We start from the raw sequence: 15,543 nt of genomic DNA, 5'->3' as shown, positions 1-15,543 counted from the left end.
AAAGGAATTTTTGGATATAGCTTCCCTTAGACAAACAATAATATATAATACTTATAATTGTCCTACATACCATACTACTAGTATTTGACGATTCTAAAATTGTGATAATTGACAGAGGAGAATGAGGTTAAGAATAAAGTTTCTGAAACCCACTTTTTCCTTTACTTTTTATTATTCTCATGTAATTTTAGGTTACATAAATTTGTAATTACCTGGATTTGTAATGAAGTCTTCATTCTCAAAGTTAATTGGGGGGCTCAGTCTTGAAACATCATCATGATTTATAAGCGGCAGTTCGAAAGGTCGCATACAACTCTCTAACTCGGAGTCGATGCATTCGGATGTTAAGTCTTCATTTAAAGTCACAATATCTCGTGTAGGATCAACACCAATGCACGTATCTAATAATGTTAAAATTATTATAATAATTTGTTTATTAGTATCGATTTTTGTTTTCATAATTGTAAGTAGGTTTTCAAGACTTCAACTGGAACTTACTTTGCCCTGCATAGGTACGTCGTGGTTTAGACTCATTGCTATCATTACTATGGAAGCTCGACGAATCAGCAATTTCAGCACCAGGTACCTCAGTTATATCCGGCAATGGATTATGGCTCTTCCGCACCCAATCTGAACAATCCCAATGGTATTGCCCATGATTGGTCGTTGGATAATCCGAGTATGGTGAGTGGCAAACATTTGGCACTGTTACCTGCATAATTTTGCTACAACCGGTTTTTAAAGCTGTATAATCTAATTTTTCTAAAGAAACCAAAATGTTAAACATCATTTCAACAAATAGAAGTTTATATAATTTCAAAAGTTTGATCTATTTTGATGAGATCGAATTTGAAAAAAAAAATCTTTGATCTGGAATACTCTCGGACTGGTTTTTAATTCAAGAACGATAGGAAATTGATTTTAACAACTGTTTCGAGGATTGGAAAAAAAGTTGGCACAAACGTATTGTGACCAAGGGAGATTACTTTAAGGGGGGCGACATAGATTTTAAAGAATAAATTAGGATTTTAAACATTATAAACAAAGTTTTACTATTTACTATTTTTTGCTCATACAAGGTACATTCCAAAGTAAACAGGACTTAACAAAAAAACAGAACAAATGGTATTTTCGGCAAAATCAATTTATTTTATTCAAAATAGTCTCCTTCTTCAGTCCAGCTTTTTGCATGGTCCAAAAGCATGTCGAACGAGTGTTTTAGCTCGTTGGCCGGTATGGCCACCAGTATGCCGGTGACAGCCTTTTGAATAGCCTCTAGGTCTGCATAACGCTTTCCTTTCATAGGCAAACGCATTTTTCCGAAAAGGAAGAAGTCGCACGGTGCCATATCAGGTGAAAACGGGTCATAAGCGTCGATCGATGAGACGGCGCATTATCGTGCAACAAACGCCAACTTTCATCTTCGTGATATTCGGGCCGAACACGTCGAATACGGCGCACTAAACGCTTCAAAACTCCAAGGTAGAATACCGCATTAACGTTTTGCCCGGGTGGAACAAATTCCTTGTGGACAATATCCTTGGATTCATAAAAACAAATCAGCATTGTCTTCACTTTTGAAATCGTGAAATTCTCACTGGATCGATGAAGATAGCAGATTCTAACGCACCAGTCGACATATAGATGGCGCCACCAGGGGGCGCTAGATTCAAAAAGTCCTGTTTACTTTAGAACGCACCGTATGTTTTCGGAAAAAGCAATCTAAATGATCAAGAGATATTACGAAATAAAAAATGAAAATTTAAGAATGAAAAACAATCATAAATTCTTTAGAAATCTGCAATGTATGTTTGTATGTTTTTTTTTGTTAGATAGCATTATTACGAAAAATGCGAGAAGAACGCAATTCCAGTTCCTTCGTAATAATATTTTATTGCATACATACAATATTTACTTACCATTGTTAAGCTTATTTTCACTAAACGTCTTCAAATGCATTTGCTCGACCCAGTCTCGTTTCTGTATGGGATCAGAATCATTTAGATTCACATGTTCATTGTTTCGATTGATCTTCTGATATTCGAATGGTATATTTTCTAGTTCATCACCCGCTGATCCGTAACTGCGCAATATGTCCAAGTTATTTACGAAGGTTGTATGACCCGAGTACAAATTATCATTTGTCGGCGCCGTATAACTCATCGGTCGTTGATTTATTTCCAAATTACTCATTTTAGCGATATTCTTGGCGTATTTCTCCTTACAAACTAGAGAATTCAAATTTTCACCTTTGTATGGATCTTTATTACTTGAATTTTGTACACTGGTATTGTTGCTCTTACGAAAAACTATACAACAAAAAGCAACAAGTACTACTAAAATAATGAACACAATGCCACCAACAATGCCAGCTAACTGTTCCATCGAGAGATTTCTCAACTTTGTTGATATCGAATTGGAATATAGCGGATCACCGCAGCTGGCGCCCGTCAGATAAGATGGACAAATACAACGGAAACTACCCGCTTCATTGATGCATGTTGCGCCATTGCCGCACGGATGATTATCACATTCGTTTACGTCGATCTCGCATGTGGGTCCCGTGTAGCCGCGACACATGCAATGTGGTGTGCCATCACCCTCCTCGCAGACACCGCCATTTTTGCACGGATTCGGTGAACAATATTTACCATACTCACAGCGACGACCCGATAAGTGCAATGGGCACGTGCAACTATAATTGCTGAACTCATGCACTTCACAGCGTCCGCCAAAGAGACAAGGAGCAGAAGCGCAAGGATCCATATCAATTTCACACGTTTGACCGGTGAAACGCGCATGGCAAGTACACTTGAATTTATTCTCACCCAAGTCAATGCAAATACCACCGTTAAGACATGGTTGTGCACCACAAATACCTAGTTGTACGAGCACACTTGTCGGATCACAAGTGAACTCGACGTTTGTGAAACGCTTGAGCGCCACCACTGAACTGCCACCCGATATGTATAGCGGCAAAGGCTCCATTGCGATTTTAATGTCTGACATGCAGCCAATGAAACCCTTCTGTATATCCTCGAAGCCGATTATGGTGGGATGTGCTTTAACTTCGGCCCCGACGAATAAATCATTCGACTGTATGTTGAGTATGCCGTTAATACCCGGCGCGCTACCCTGCGAAACATGTTTGTTGTCCACTGTCAATTTGGCGCTATTCAATATGCGCTCAAGAGTGATTGTATGCCACTCGCCATCGGCGATGTAAATGCTTGAGACACATATTTTACCCTCACCCGAACCCAGCTCGTAACGGTATTGCACAGCGCCATTAAATATTTCTAGTATGTGATAATCAATTCGGCCGCTGGAAAATAGTAGAGTGCCCGTTTGCTGAACGGTGCGAATCTTCAGCGAGTAAACAAAGTCTTGCTCCAGTATAGTTTTTGCAACGGCCTTATTAATTTTATAATGCGCATAGCTCTTACCGCTGAACGAAACCGAAGTGAAACGTGAGCTGCAGTTACCGTGTTGACATTTCGTCAATGTCGATTTGCTCTCACAGGCATGTCCCGTAAAACCTTGTGGACATATACACTGGTAGCCAGTAGTTGTGTTAGCGGGCCAGCAGGTTTTCTCCAGCGGACATGGATCGGAAGAGCAAGCATTAATTGGCTCATTACAAATGCGACCTCCATAACCTTGCTTGCATTGGCACTCGTTGGCATGCTTGTATGTGGGCGAAGCGAAGCTGGCGACATCTGTCGAATAAGTATTCAATTGACGTTTATTTAGGCGTATGCGATTAAAACAGTCTCCTTGTACGCAAGTGTTGTGCGCGCAGGTGGGCGACATAATCTCCTCTACCACCAGATTGGTAGCATCCTCAATGTCATCGATGAAGTTCACCAGCACTGCACGCACTTCGGCTGTGGTGAAATACTCCTCGGAGCTGGGCGTAATTTGTTGCTTACGTACAGCAAATAAAATATTCAGATTATCAACAGGTGTGGGTTGTTGGCGCTTACTACGCTCCAGCATGACACTCTCCGATTCTTGTGGCTCCTTGTACGCCGTGTGGCTATTCGATGTTTGTATAGAGATTATTGTGATGTCCTTTTGACGGCAGCGTAGTATAGCGCGTAAACCCCGAATGAAACCTTTACGGTGACTTAATATAAATGCTTCGGGTGTAATTTTACGAAAACTTATGACAATCGCATTACGCGTCATGTCACCTGTTATGAGTTCCACATTCAGCTTGACCAACGCATGTGCTGTAAATTTGCCATCGTTAACGGTTACGTTAATTCGATACAAGCCAATATCCAGATTGCTGATTGCATAGAGTGAACCATTATTTTGTGATATGTTAAAGAGCTGTTTTGTCACGAACAATTCACCATGGGTTGGCGCCAGTGCATACAACAAATTGTCATATTTATCCTGATCGCTCGCATGCACACGACCGAGAAAACCACCTATGTAATCGTCATCGTATGACTTCACTGTAACCTCCAAAGGAGTTATGACCGGCGGATACTGACTCTCTTCAATAATGTGTATATGCACCCAGGCGTCAGAGTAGAGCGGCGGCGTGCCGTTATCGAAGACGCGCACTTGCAGCGTGAAGATATCGCAAATTTTGTGATTGAAACGTGCCGCCGTCCGCAACCAGCCATCTTGTCCGATGCGAAAGAAACCACCTTCATTACCTCTGCGCAAATCGAAAGTGTAGGGTGCAGTATTGGGCACCTCATCGGCGTCGCTGATTTCGAAGAGCAGAACATTGTAGCCCAACGGTTTGTTCTCTTGCAACACCACACTATAGTTCTGCATGCGGAAAAGCGGTGGATTGTCGTTCACATCTAAAATGTCTACATAAATGCGCACATAGCTACACTGTTCCGGTAAACCGTTGTCGCAGGCTTTGATCTCCAACAAATAATTAGCGTTCAGTTCACGATCCAATGCATTTATCACAGTTAACTGGCCGGAGAAATCTTCAATGGCGAATTGATTCAAATGATCGCCGCGCTCTATGTTATAACGTATAATGCCATTTTGTCCCGCATCCTCGTCAGTGGCCAGTACTTGCAGTATATTTTGCATTTTCGAGACATCTTCACGCACCTTCGCGCGGTACATGTTCTGTGTGAATTTCGGTGCATTATCATTGACATCCAATACCGAGATATTTACCGAAGCCACATTACTGAGGGGCGGCGTACCACCATCGATTGCTTGTACCGTTAAGAAATATGTCTTTGTGCGTTCATAGTCCAAATCGTCATTTACAAATATGCTGCCCGTTTTTGGTTCGATGCTGAATTTGTTAAGCTCATTTCCACCCATAATGAAATACAACACTTCCGCGTTGACGCCGATATCCTTGGAAGTGGCGAAAATGCGCACGACTTCTGTATTGACTGTGGCATTCTCGTATACGTACGTTTTGTACTCCCTTGTATTGAACTCGGGTGGATTGTCGTTAATGTCGAGAACATTGAGTATAAGTCGTGTAATAGATAACTGTTTTGGATTACCACTATCCACTGCCTTAATGGACACATTGAATATCGAAATGCTTTCTCGATCTAAGTTCTTCGTTAATTTTATAATACCACTGCTTCGCGATATACTGAAATTCGGCTGTTCTTCGACAAAAGAGTAAACAATCTTACGATTTAAACCAAAATCCTTATCTGTTGCATGCACCTTTGTCACAATAGTGCCTATAGGGGCATCCTCTGGTATGCTTACAATATACTGTGCTATCGAGAACTCCGGTCGGTTGTCGTTGAGATCGTTAACATTGATGATTAGTTCGGAAGTGCATTCTTGTGACAGCTCTTGACCATCCTGCACATGCGCCGTTAGAATATATTTAGCATGTGTTTCACGGTCAATAGTTTTGGCCACGCGCAATGTGCCGCTATCTTTTTCGATGAAGAAATCATCAGATCGATTTCCAGTTAGATAGTAACGCAACTGACTGTTGCCATTTTCATCGATATCTAGTGCGTCAATTTGTATTAGTGGCGTACCGGTCATCACCGTCTCGTTTATTCTCAAATTGTAACGCGGCGTCATGCAAACTGGCACATTATCATTTACATCCTGCACCGTTATGGTAACCTCGGTGGTGGCTACAAATTTGCCATCGGTAACGAGCACATTTAAGTTATATATTGGAATGGCTTCTCTATCCAAAGATTTCGCCACAAACAGTTCGCCAGTTTTGCCAATTTGGAATTGTGAATATATATCGCCAGACATTATATAATAACTAGTTATGCTCTTCTCCGAATCTAGATCGGTAATGAGGAAATATTTCAAAATTTTGCCGGGCAGCGCGTTCTCATGCACCGATATCTCGCATTTCTCCTGATTGAAAGAGGTGGGATTATCGTTATAATCGATTATCTTTATAGACACCGGCACTTTCGAAACATGTTTCGGTTGCCCGTTGTCGGTGGCAAGTACATTAAAGTGATATTCCGATTGCGTTTCGCGATCCAGCATACTGAGCAGTGTTATCCATCCGGTGTAGATATCGATATCAAATACGTTCGATGCCGTATTCGTTTCATCCTCTAGATAGTAACGTATATCACCGTTTGAACCTATATCCATATCGGTGGCGGTCACTTTAATGATTGATGCGACTTTATCGATATTTTCAGCTATATTCACATTGTATTCGCGACTATCAAATTTGGGTGAATTATCGTTTTCATCCAGCACGTGTATATAAATTTCGCAAAATGTAAATAATGGCGGTATTGTTTCCGTTTCCGCCAAAGCAATCATATAGTGCATATCGTTAACCTCGCGATCGAGCGTCTGCATCAGTATCACTTCACCATTCTCCGAAATGGAAAACTTTCGACTTTCAATAGGTATCGTAAATTTCACCGAATAATTGCCAGAAATGCGTAGCTTTGTTAATACCGAACCAGGTGGTGTTGATTCCGAAACATAAAATTCAAAAGCATCATTTTCGAACTCTGGCACTGCTACATCGGCACTGATAAATTGTATTGTAACAGGCACATCATTATGAAATTGTGGACTACCATAGTCCATGGCGCGTACGAAGAACTGTGCAACATTGTTGGCGAATTCAGTGATATTTTTGATTAGGCTCAAACTTCCGTCGACTTCGTTGATCATGAAAGTATCTTTGTATGTTTCGGACACCGTTGATTCATCAATTGTGTATTTTATTTGCGAATTTTCATTTTCATCCATATCAATTGTTTTCACCTGTGTATATTGGGGAAAAGGAGATGTTTATAATAGTTTGAAAAGGAGTTCAAACAGCGACTGCCACTAATGAGAGTACTTATTTTCAATGATCGAAATTAGTTCTATTTTAAGATTAAAGAGTTAGGCTAGCTTTTTGGCTTTTAAGGTTCTAAACACATTCAATTGGTAGATTACGGGGAATATTTCAAATCGGGCGATAATGCTACTCGGAGGCCATCGCACACATAACCTTGAAATATTAACTAAAGGTTTACAGTACATTATCTAGTAACCTACATACGCTCTTTTAATTATAATTGCAACATTTTTAGGATAAATTCACAATTCATATATTCGGTCAAAAATTTGTGTTTTTTTAATAAGTCCGTAGAGTCCCCACTATATTGAAAAATGTGATTTCGAAAATACACCCTGAAGATGCCATTTTATAAATATTGCCGAGAATATATAGTTTTTAGTGCTGCTTAGGAACCTATATAAAAGTTTAATCTGCGATGTCTGTTCAGTAAATAAAAATTGCACATCACTGTTCTTATTAAAGAAGAGTAGTTATACAGTGCTCGTTTTGGACCATATTTAATAATCGAAAAAATAAAATTTTTTGAATAAATCTCAATAACAACTATTTATAAATATTTAGTGTAATAACTTACTCACCTTCAACAATGTTGAATTGATTGTCGTATTGACTTTAACCACGAGTTTATATTCTTTGACCAAAAAGCGCGGACTATTGTCATTGACATCTTCGACTTTAATCTTCAATAGAGTGAAATCGGCTTTGCCACCCTCATCAGATACCCTCACCAAAACATCGTAGAAAGCACGTTGTTCTCGATCAAATGCGACTTTTGTTGTTATAGAACCGTTAGTGTTATCGATTTCAAAATACTCTTTGAATTCTTCTGAAACAAGATCATAGGTGAGTTTTGAAAATCTGCCGAAGTCAGCGTCGTGTGCTTGAAGCTTGAAAGACAAAATTATATATTTATATTATTATAAGATAATAGTTTATAATTTCGGTTTATTTACAAAAATAAAAATATCGATCTTGAATATATCGACAAAATTTACATACAACGTACCAAAGCAATATTCTTTCCAGCTCCTTCGTTCTCCTTCACGCTTGCTTCATAAACCGATTTCAAAAATTTAGGTGCATGATTATTCTCTGGCATTAATATTATCTTAACTCTGGCAAATGTCGTGTGAACGCCATCACTAACGGATACATTTAACAAAGTCTGATGGTGATCAGTGAAATTTTGCATATTTTGTAGTGTGATAACTCCATTATTTTCATTAATTGTATACGTTTGCAACTCATTGCCGTCGATAATTCGATATTTAAGCCTTTCGTTGTCCTCATGATCGGGATCGTATGCCTTTGCATTGATAACGAATTGGCCACGTTGCGCATTCACTGACAAACGGCATGAAAATGAAGCTTCCGTAAATTTGGGGAAATTATCATTAAGATCCTTCACAGTGATCCAAACATTTGCTTTTGAACTCAAAGACGGCGTGCCATGGTCTCTTACAATTAAAATTATGTGATGAGAGGTGCTTTCTTCGGCGTCTAAATTACTTTTTAGATATAAATAACCTTCTGCTATATCTATATAAAATAGTGCCGAGTTATTTTTACCATCAACACTGTCAATGATATACGACAATTCACTATTTGCATTCGCATCACAATCAGATGAATTCACTTTCATTATTTGCGAACCGATCAACAAATTCTCCGATATGGTAATGTTGTAATTGTCCTGCTCAATTGTTGGATAGCAATCATTAGTATCTTCGACTATTATCGATACTGTAACTTCGGCAAAGATACCAGATAATGAATCCGTTGCACGTACCAGAAATTCGTGACTTTGTTTCGTCTCATAGTCCAATTCGTTAACAATGTAAATAACGCCTAAATAGAAATAAGATTACTTTAATAACCCATAGAACAATTAGAAGTTTCATGCCAATATCTACGCACATATATACAACTGAATTTGACTTACCAGTTCTGTAATCTATTTCGAATACTTCATCCTCATTTCCAATTGATATTGTGTAAATTAGTTTTCGCTTGAGTGGACTTTCCGCCTGTATTGCAATGGAGAGCGCTGAAAACAATTCTGCATTTTCTTTCACAACGTCTGAGTAAAATTGCTTATCGAATGTTGGCATCGAGCGATCAACCACCTAGAAAATTAGATACATCCAAAGTTAATCGAATTTATTGGGTTTGATCTTCATATTCATTTACTCACCTTTATGTTAACGGCTGCATCAGTGGAACAAGGTGATATCGCACCATCATAAGCAGCGATAATTAAATCGTAAACTCTAGTACTACCATCAATAATTTGCTTCAACACTAATTCGCCCGATTTACGATCAACCTTGAAGAGTTCACCATTTCCCTTCTTCATTTCGTATCGCACCTCACCATTTTCATAGCTATCAAGATCAACAGCCTTAACCTTAGTTATGATGGTGTCTTTGGCATCGTCCACCGATAGTGTAGCATAATAAGGCAAATTCACGAAGATAGGACAATTGTCATTTACATCTAATATGGAAATATCTACACGCACAATAGCACGACGCATTTGCTTGAATTTTTCGTAGAGCAGTAAGGAACGTGCCTCAATTACTATTGTGTAACTGTCTTGACTCTCACGATCAAAAGGTAACCCTGTTGTTTTGATTGCACCCGATGTCTTGCCGATTATGAACATCTTCGTTGGACTTAAAATACTAAATTCGACATTCTCGTGCAATAGATTACCCACAACATTAACTAGTCCAACGGTTACGATTTTGGAAGAATTTTCGATTGTTGAAAATATGTACGAAGGTTTTTGGAATACAAAGCCCGGTGTGGACAAGGTTTCAATGTTAATGTCAATTTGTGCTATGGCTGAGTACAGGCCATCGGAAGCTCTAATGTGAAGCGTATAAAAGGTATCCAAATGCGTTATGTCCCTAAAAAAATATTATTTCAATTTCCAAAAAACATTTATATAACTCTTTATTAGTATGTATTTGTACATATAGCCGTAGGATATGTCTTACTTGGTGGTCATGATTCCCGTTACCGCATCAATCTCAAAGCAACCATCTGCATTCCCATCTATAATATCATAACGGATTTTTGTATTTTCATCCAAATCGGCATCGGTAGCATTCATTTCGGTTATTATGATATTCTCATATGTGGGGTGATACAGGGTGACATTTGTGTAGTTCTTGGCGAAAACCGGCGGGCAATCATTGATATTTTCAACACTGATATGTATAGTTGAATGACATTTGGCATATAATTTTGGTGCGCCCAAGTCATTGATCTAAAAGAATTATTATTAAAAATATTAATTAAATCGGTAAAAGCCCTTCTATAATGATTTGCAAGACAACTTGACCAAACAAAATAAGGTCTTTACTTTACTAAACAAAAAAAATGCAGGAACAATCAGATGTAATCAGATACCATTTGGAGTTAGTAGAGTTAGTGTTACAGCTGAAATTTAATTCAGAAATTTGTGTATTATTACGTTCAGCTCTAGCCCATAGTAGAGGCCACACCCCTTCGTCGTCAGGAACAAATTGGTTAAACCAGATTCGAACTTTAACCCCGTCCAACGTATTTTACAGATTTAAGCCGTACTAATTCATTTTGTTTTCAAACTACCACTGCGGCCTATTTTACACACCTCTTATTGTGATAGATAAAAAAATGTGAAGCAAAGCTGCGTGAAGTAAATCGAGCTAAAAGAGAACTAAATCGCAATTTTGTCAAAATTTTCATTAATCTTTTGTAGGTTTAATATTGATCGCTCTCATTTTCTCTCTCTTGCAGGATGTTCCAGATAGAGGGTTTTCCAATAGGGATGATACGATTACTAAGTGTCATTTCGTCCATTTTGAATATGTTTTGATATATTTTTTTGCTCATTGCAATCAGTAACAGAATCGTTTACAAATTATTCGTCCACTTGTGCTCGCTATTCGTCGAATTGTTGAAAATTCCGAGCGTACATTTCTTTACATAATGTTCAAATGCCAATAAGATAAAGAACCGCCCCAAGTTCAGCAAGTGTTGCTGAAGACCGCAATTTGTCGATTCCAAGACGTTCTCAAGAATTGGGACTGTCTCAAACCACAACCTGGCGGACTTTGAGAAAGGATTTGAGCAGTAAACAAAACAATTACATTCACCTAAATTGGCAATTTAGTGTGGTTTTTGGTCTGGTGGAGTCATTGATTAGTTCTTCCTTCGAAATGAGGCGGTGTCACTAATCGAGGCTATGTGCCACACAACACGTGCAACAATCAAATTATTTAGGAAAATGTTTGGAAATTCGACTATTTCTAGAAATTGTGTTCTTAGATGGCCTCCAAGAAGTTGTGATTTAACTAATGGTTAGACTACTTCTTGAGGGGTTATTTGAAGTCATTGGTCTTTAGCAATAAACCAGACTCTCCTTAAGCTTTAGAAACCAATATAAAAGTGCTATTCATGACATACGTCTTGATTTAATGAAAAAAGTAATCAAAAATTGGATTCATCGAATTCGTTCCTGCAAATCGTGGAGGCCATTTGAATGATGTTACATATATTCAGAACTTATGTAATTGTATAGATTATATTACATTGACTAAAAATTATTTACACTTTCTTAACAGTTATTGTTTTTTAAGATATCATATCACTGTTGTTTGAAACCCCATTATCCCAGCATGATAAAACATATGTAAGCGATGGCAACTCTGTTGCCCAACAAGTGTCAAATGAAATGATGCAAGTGGCAGCAACCAAAAGGGCACAGTCAAAAAGCAACCGTCAGCGAGTGAACAACGTAAAATAGCGAGTACGCAGTATTTGAGAACGTTTTTAAAAAAAATGCATAAACTGTCATATTTTCATATATTTTAATAAAGTTCTATATTTTAATTGTTTGACTGTCAACTATAACGAGTGTACGCGAGTACTGTGTTCTTACAGTTCAGAAGTGGGATGATAAACCCCTACACGTCTACATAATATAAGTATATATCGTCACCTGAAATGCAAAATAACGTATCATCAAAAAATTCGAAATTGAGTGTCTTATTGATTACGCTTCACTACTTCAAATTGCATACATAATATTACATATTTTCAACATTTTCAAGATCTGCACTGAGATATAAACCAGTTTTAACCAATATTAACATTTTTTTCACTCATGTTCCATTTTATTTCGTGTTTTATTCACACCATTGTAAATTTCCGAAAATGTTGTTTCGTTATTTTGCATTTCAGGTGACGATATGTAAGTACATGTGCGTTGGTGAAGGGCTACAGGCACCTGCAGATATATAATGCTATATAAGGCTACAGGCACCTGCAGATATATTATATTTATAATATAAACGATACATAAAAACGATACGATGGAGGTTGCTACGGGAAAGGCAATTAGCGCCGACTGGCACGCGAGATCAGTTGTTGCAACGTCTTAGCGCATATGAGGAGTCCGACGAGGTGGACATCCAAGAAATCAACGTTACGGAGGAGTCATCCGAGATATCAACGGTGGCACAACTGCAGCAGGAGATGAAGCAGTTACGCGAAATGATGGTACAGCTACTACAAGCACAAAATAACGGTACTGGTACAGCCAGCACGCAAGAGGTACAAACGGTACAAAACGCAGATAGCAACGATAGCGCAGGCGTTAAGCCACGCCACTGACGCTATTTCGACGACAGCACGGTGGCAACTAACAACAACGGTACAACACGCATTCTAAGCAACGGAATTATTTCTGCGAACGGGAATATTTCAACGAACGGGAATATGCGACACGCATCAGTAAAAGAAATTGCAAATACCCTGCCGGAATTTGATCCAACGAATAACGCAAGCATTACGGTAGAGCAATTTATTGACAGAGTCGATCGAGTAGTTGAAGCATATACTTACATACATAGATGGGACGAGAAATTTTTATTGTTGGCTATTTATACACGACTAAGAGGAGTTGCACGTATGTGGTTGGATGCATCACTCACATTACACACAACTTGAGAACATTTTGCTAATGCGTTACGACACGAATTTGGTTCGTGACGGAAATTTATTTCGTGATGGCCAATGCAACGAGGAAGCCAAAAGAAATCGTAAAAGAATATTGTTTTCGAGGGGCGGCACTAGGTATACGTTACAAACTGAGTGAGGCAGCCATTATACGCTATGCAAGAGCTGGATTAAAACATAGAGAACTCCAACAAAGCATTTCTGCAATGAAGTTTACAACAACGAAACAGATGAGAGACGTCATCGAGGATTATTTCACTAATCGCGGAGGGCTAAGTGAGCCACAAGTATCTCAACCAAGCAAGCGAGACAACAATAACGAAAAATATGCTGAGTCAACGAAACAAAAAGATGAATGAACATTTGAACAATGAACAATTGAAATGCTACAATTGCAACGCACCCGGACATTTCTCCAACAAATGTTCATTGCCGCAGAAACGACATCGCTGTACAACGTGTAACAAAGTGCAAAAAATTAGTCTACATAAAAGCGCAGCCAATGCAGCATCATTCGTATGTCAGTAGCCAAACGCATCGACGATAAAGCCGTAAAATGCTGCTTACAAGTAAAAAGCATTTGCGGAGGGGTGCGTACGTTCACGGAGGCTATTACCATAGACATCACCATCGACGGAATCAACATCGAGATGCAAGCCTACATCGCTGATGACGAGTTACTAGAACAAGACGTTTTAATAGGTCAAGATGTTATCATCAATGCAAACATTACGCTGAAAGTTGAAAATGGTCGCACAATATTCGGAAGCAGACGAGCAGTACAGACGACGTTAATAACTGAGAGCAATTTTTCCAAACTAATGTCCAATTTCAGCAATGAAGCAGAACGAAATAAGATGCAAGGTCTTCTGGCAAGCTATGCCGATGTTTTCTCCAGTGGGCTGAAAGATATTGGCAAAACTGACATAGTTCAAGCTAGCATCGAACTTGAGAGCAATCGCACCATATTTTAAGCGCCTTATCGTATCCCAGAACCGAGGCGTGATATTGTCAACAAGATGATTGAAGAATTACTTGAGCGTGATATTATCACGAAATCGACATCCGAATACGCAAGTTCCGTGGTCTTAGTCAATAAGCAGAAGGGAGTGATCGGTTATGTATCGATTACCGACGAATTAATAAGATGACAAAGAAAGAAAATTTTCTAGTCACGAATATTGAAGAACGGCTACATGAAGCAAAACGTTTCCGATACTTTTCGTCACTCGGTTTGAATAGTGGCTACTATCATATCGAAATGGCACCCGATAGTCGAAAATACACTACTCTTATCACAACGGACGGCCTATGTGAGTTCAAACGCATGCCGTTTGGTCTAAAGTATGCAGCACCTGTGTTTAATAGACTCATGGCAGAAATCCAAAGACGTGTGGAGATGGGCGACATGCTGCATTATATGGATGACATCCTTATTGGCAGCAATTCTTTCGACGAAATGTATACAAAGCTTTATCGTATACTCCAAGTACTACGCACCTGTGGACTCACATTGAACGTTAACAAATGTGAGTTGTTCACGCAAACAATAACATTTTTGGGACATCAGCTAACTCCTGAAGGCATCAGTCCAGGCAACGTCAAAACCAACGCTATCGTAAATTTTCCACAGACGAGAAATGTCACTGAAGTACGCAAATTCTTAGGTCTCAGTGGCTACTGGTTATTCCATTATTTCTGAGCCGTTACGCAAATTGCTACACAACGACACCGCATTCGCATGGGGACAACAGCAAGAGTCAGCATTCAACGAACTCAAATCCGCATTATCATCGAAACCAACCAGCTACCGCATCGAAGCCCAACACGAACTATATACGGACGCAAGCTCTATCGGCCTTGCAAGCGTTTTGTTGTAAGTCGAGAATGGACAACTGCACCCGATCTCATACTTTAGTCGCTCTACTACAGACAACGAAAAACGTTTCCATAGCTATGAACTCGAAGCATTAGCGTTTGTGGAATCATTGGAAAGATTCAAATACTACGTATACGGAAAGAAGATCAAAGTTATCACCGATTGCAACGCTTTACGAACAACGATGGAGAAACGGGAGCTAATACCATGCATTGGCCGATGGTGGTTGAGAATCCAAGAATTCGACATTGAAATTCAACATCGACGAGGAGCTCGTATGGCCCATGTCGATGCGTTGAGCCGTATACCTTACGAAGAGGCATACGAAGTAGATACCGCTGATCTC

The 15,543-nt window shown here is 39.1% G+C and overlaps 1 protein-coding gene across 1 annotated transcript in view; it reads right to left on the bottom strand.

Moving 5' to 3' along the window:
- LOC126761991 (fat-like cadherin-related tumor suppressor homolog) overlaps window positions 1-15,543 on the bottom strand; it is an 88,812-nt gene that overhangs the window by 7,148 nt on the left and 66,121 nt on the right. The window contains exons 12-19 of the mRNA XM_050478449.1: window positions 10,312-10,583; window positions 9,504-10,221; window positions 9,252-9,435; window positions 8,316-9,157; window positions 7,888-8,196; window positions 1,920-7,227; window positions 499-762; window positions 213-401 (exon numbers count right to left, since the gene is read on the bottom strand). Of these exons, the coding sequence (XP_050334406.1) occupies window positions 213-401; window positions 499-762; window positions 1,920-7,227; window positions 7,888-8,196; window positions 8,316-9,157; window positions 9,252-9,435; window positions 9,504-10,221; window positions 10,312-10,583 (8,086 nt within the window). The remainder of the gene's footprint in view (window positions 1-212; window positions 402-498; window positions 763-1,919; window positions 7,228-7,887; window positions 8,197-8,315; window positions 9,158-9,251; window positions 9,436-9,503; window positions 10,222-10,311; window positions 10,584-15,543) is intronic.

The sequence above is a fragment of the Bactrocera neohumeralis genome, chromosome 6 (genome assembly GCF_024586455.1).
Source record: "Bactrocera neohumeralis isolate Rockhampton chromosome 6, APGP_CSIRO_Bneo_wtdbg2-racon-allhic-juicebox.fasta_v2, whole genome shotgun sequence".
NCBI classification, from domain to species: Eukaryota; Metazoa; Arthropoda; class Insecta; order Diptera; family Tephritidae; genus Bactrocera; species Bactrocera neohumeralis.
The sequence above is the reverse complement of the archived record's forward strand: the minus strand, read 5'-3'. Positions and strand labels throughout refer to the sequence as shown.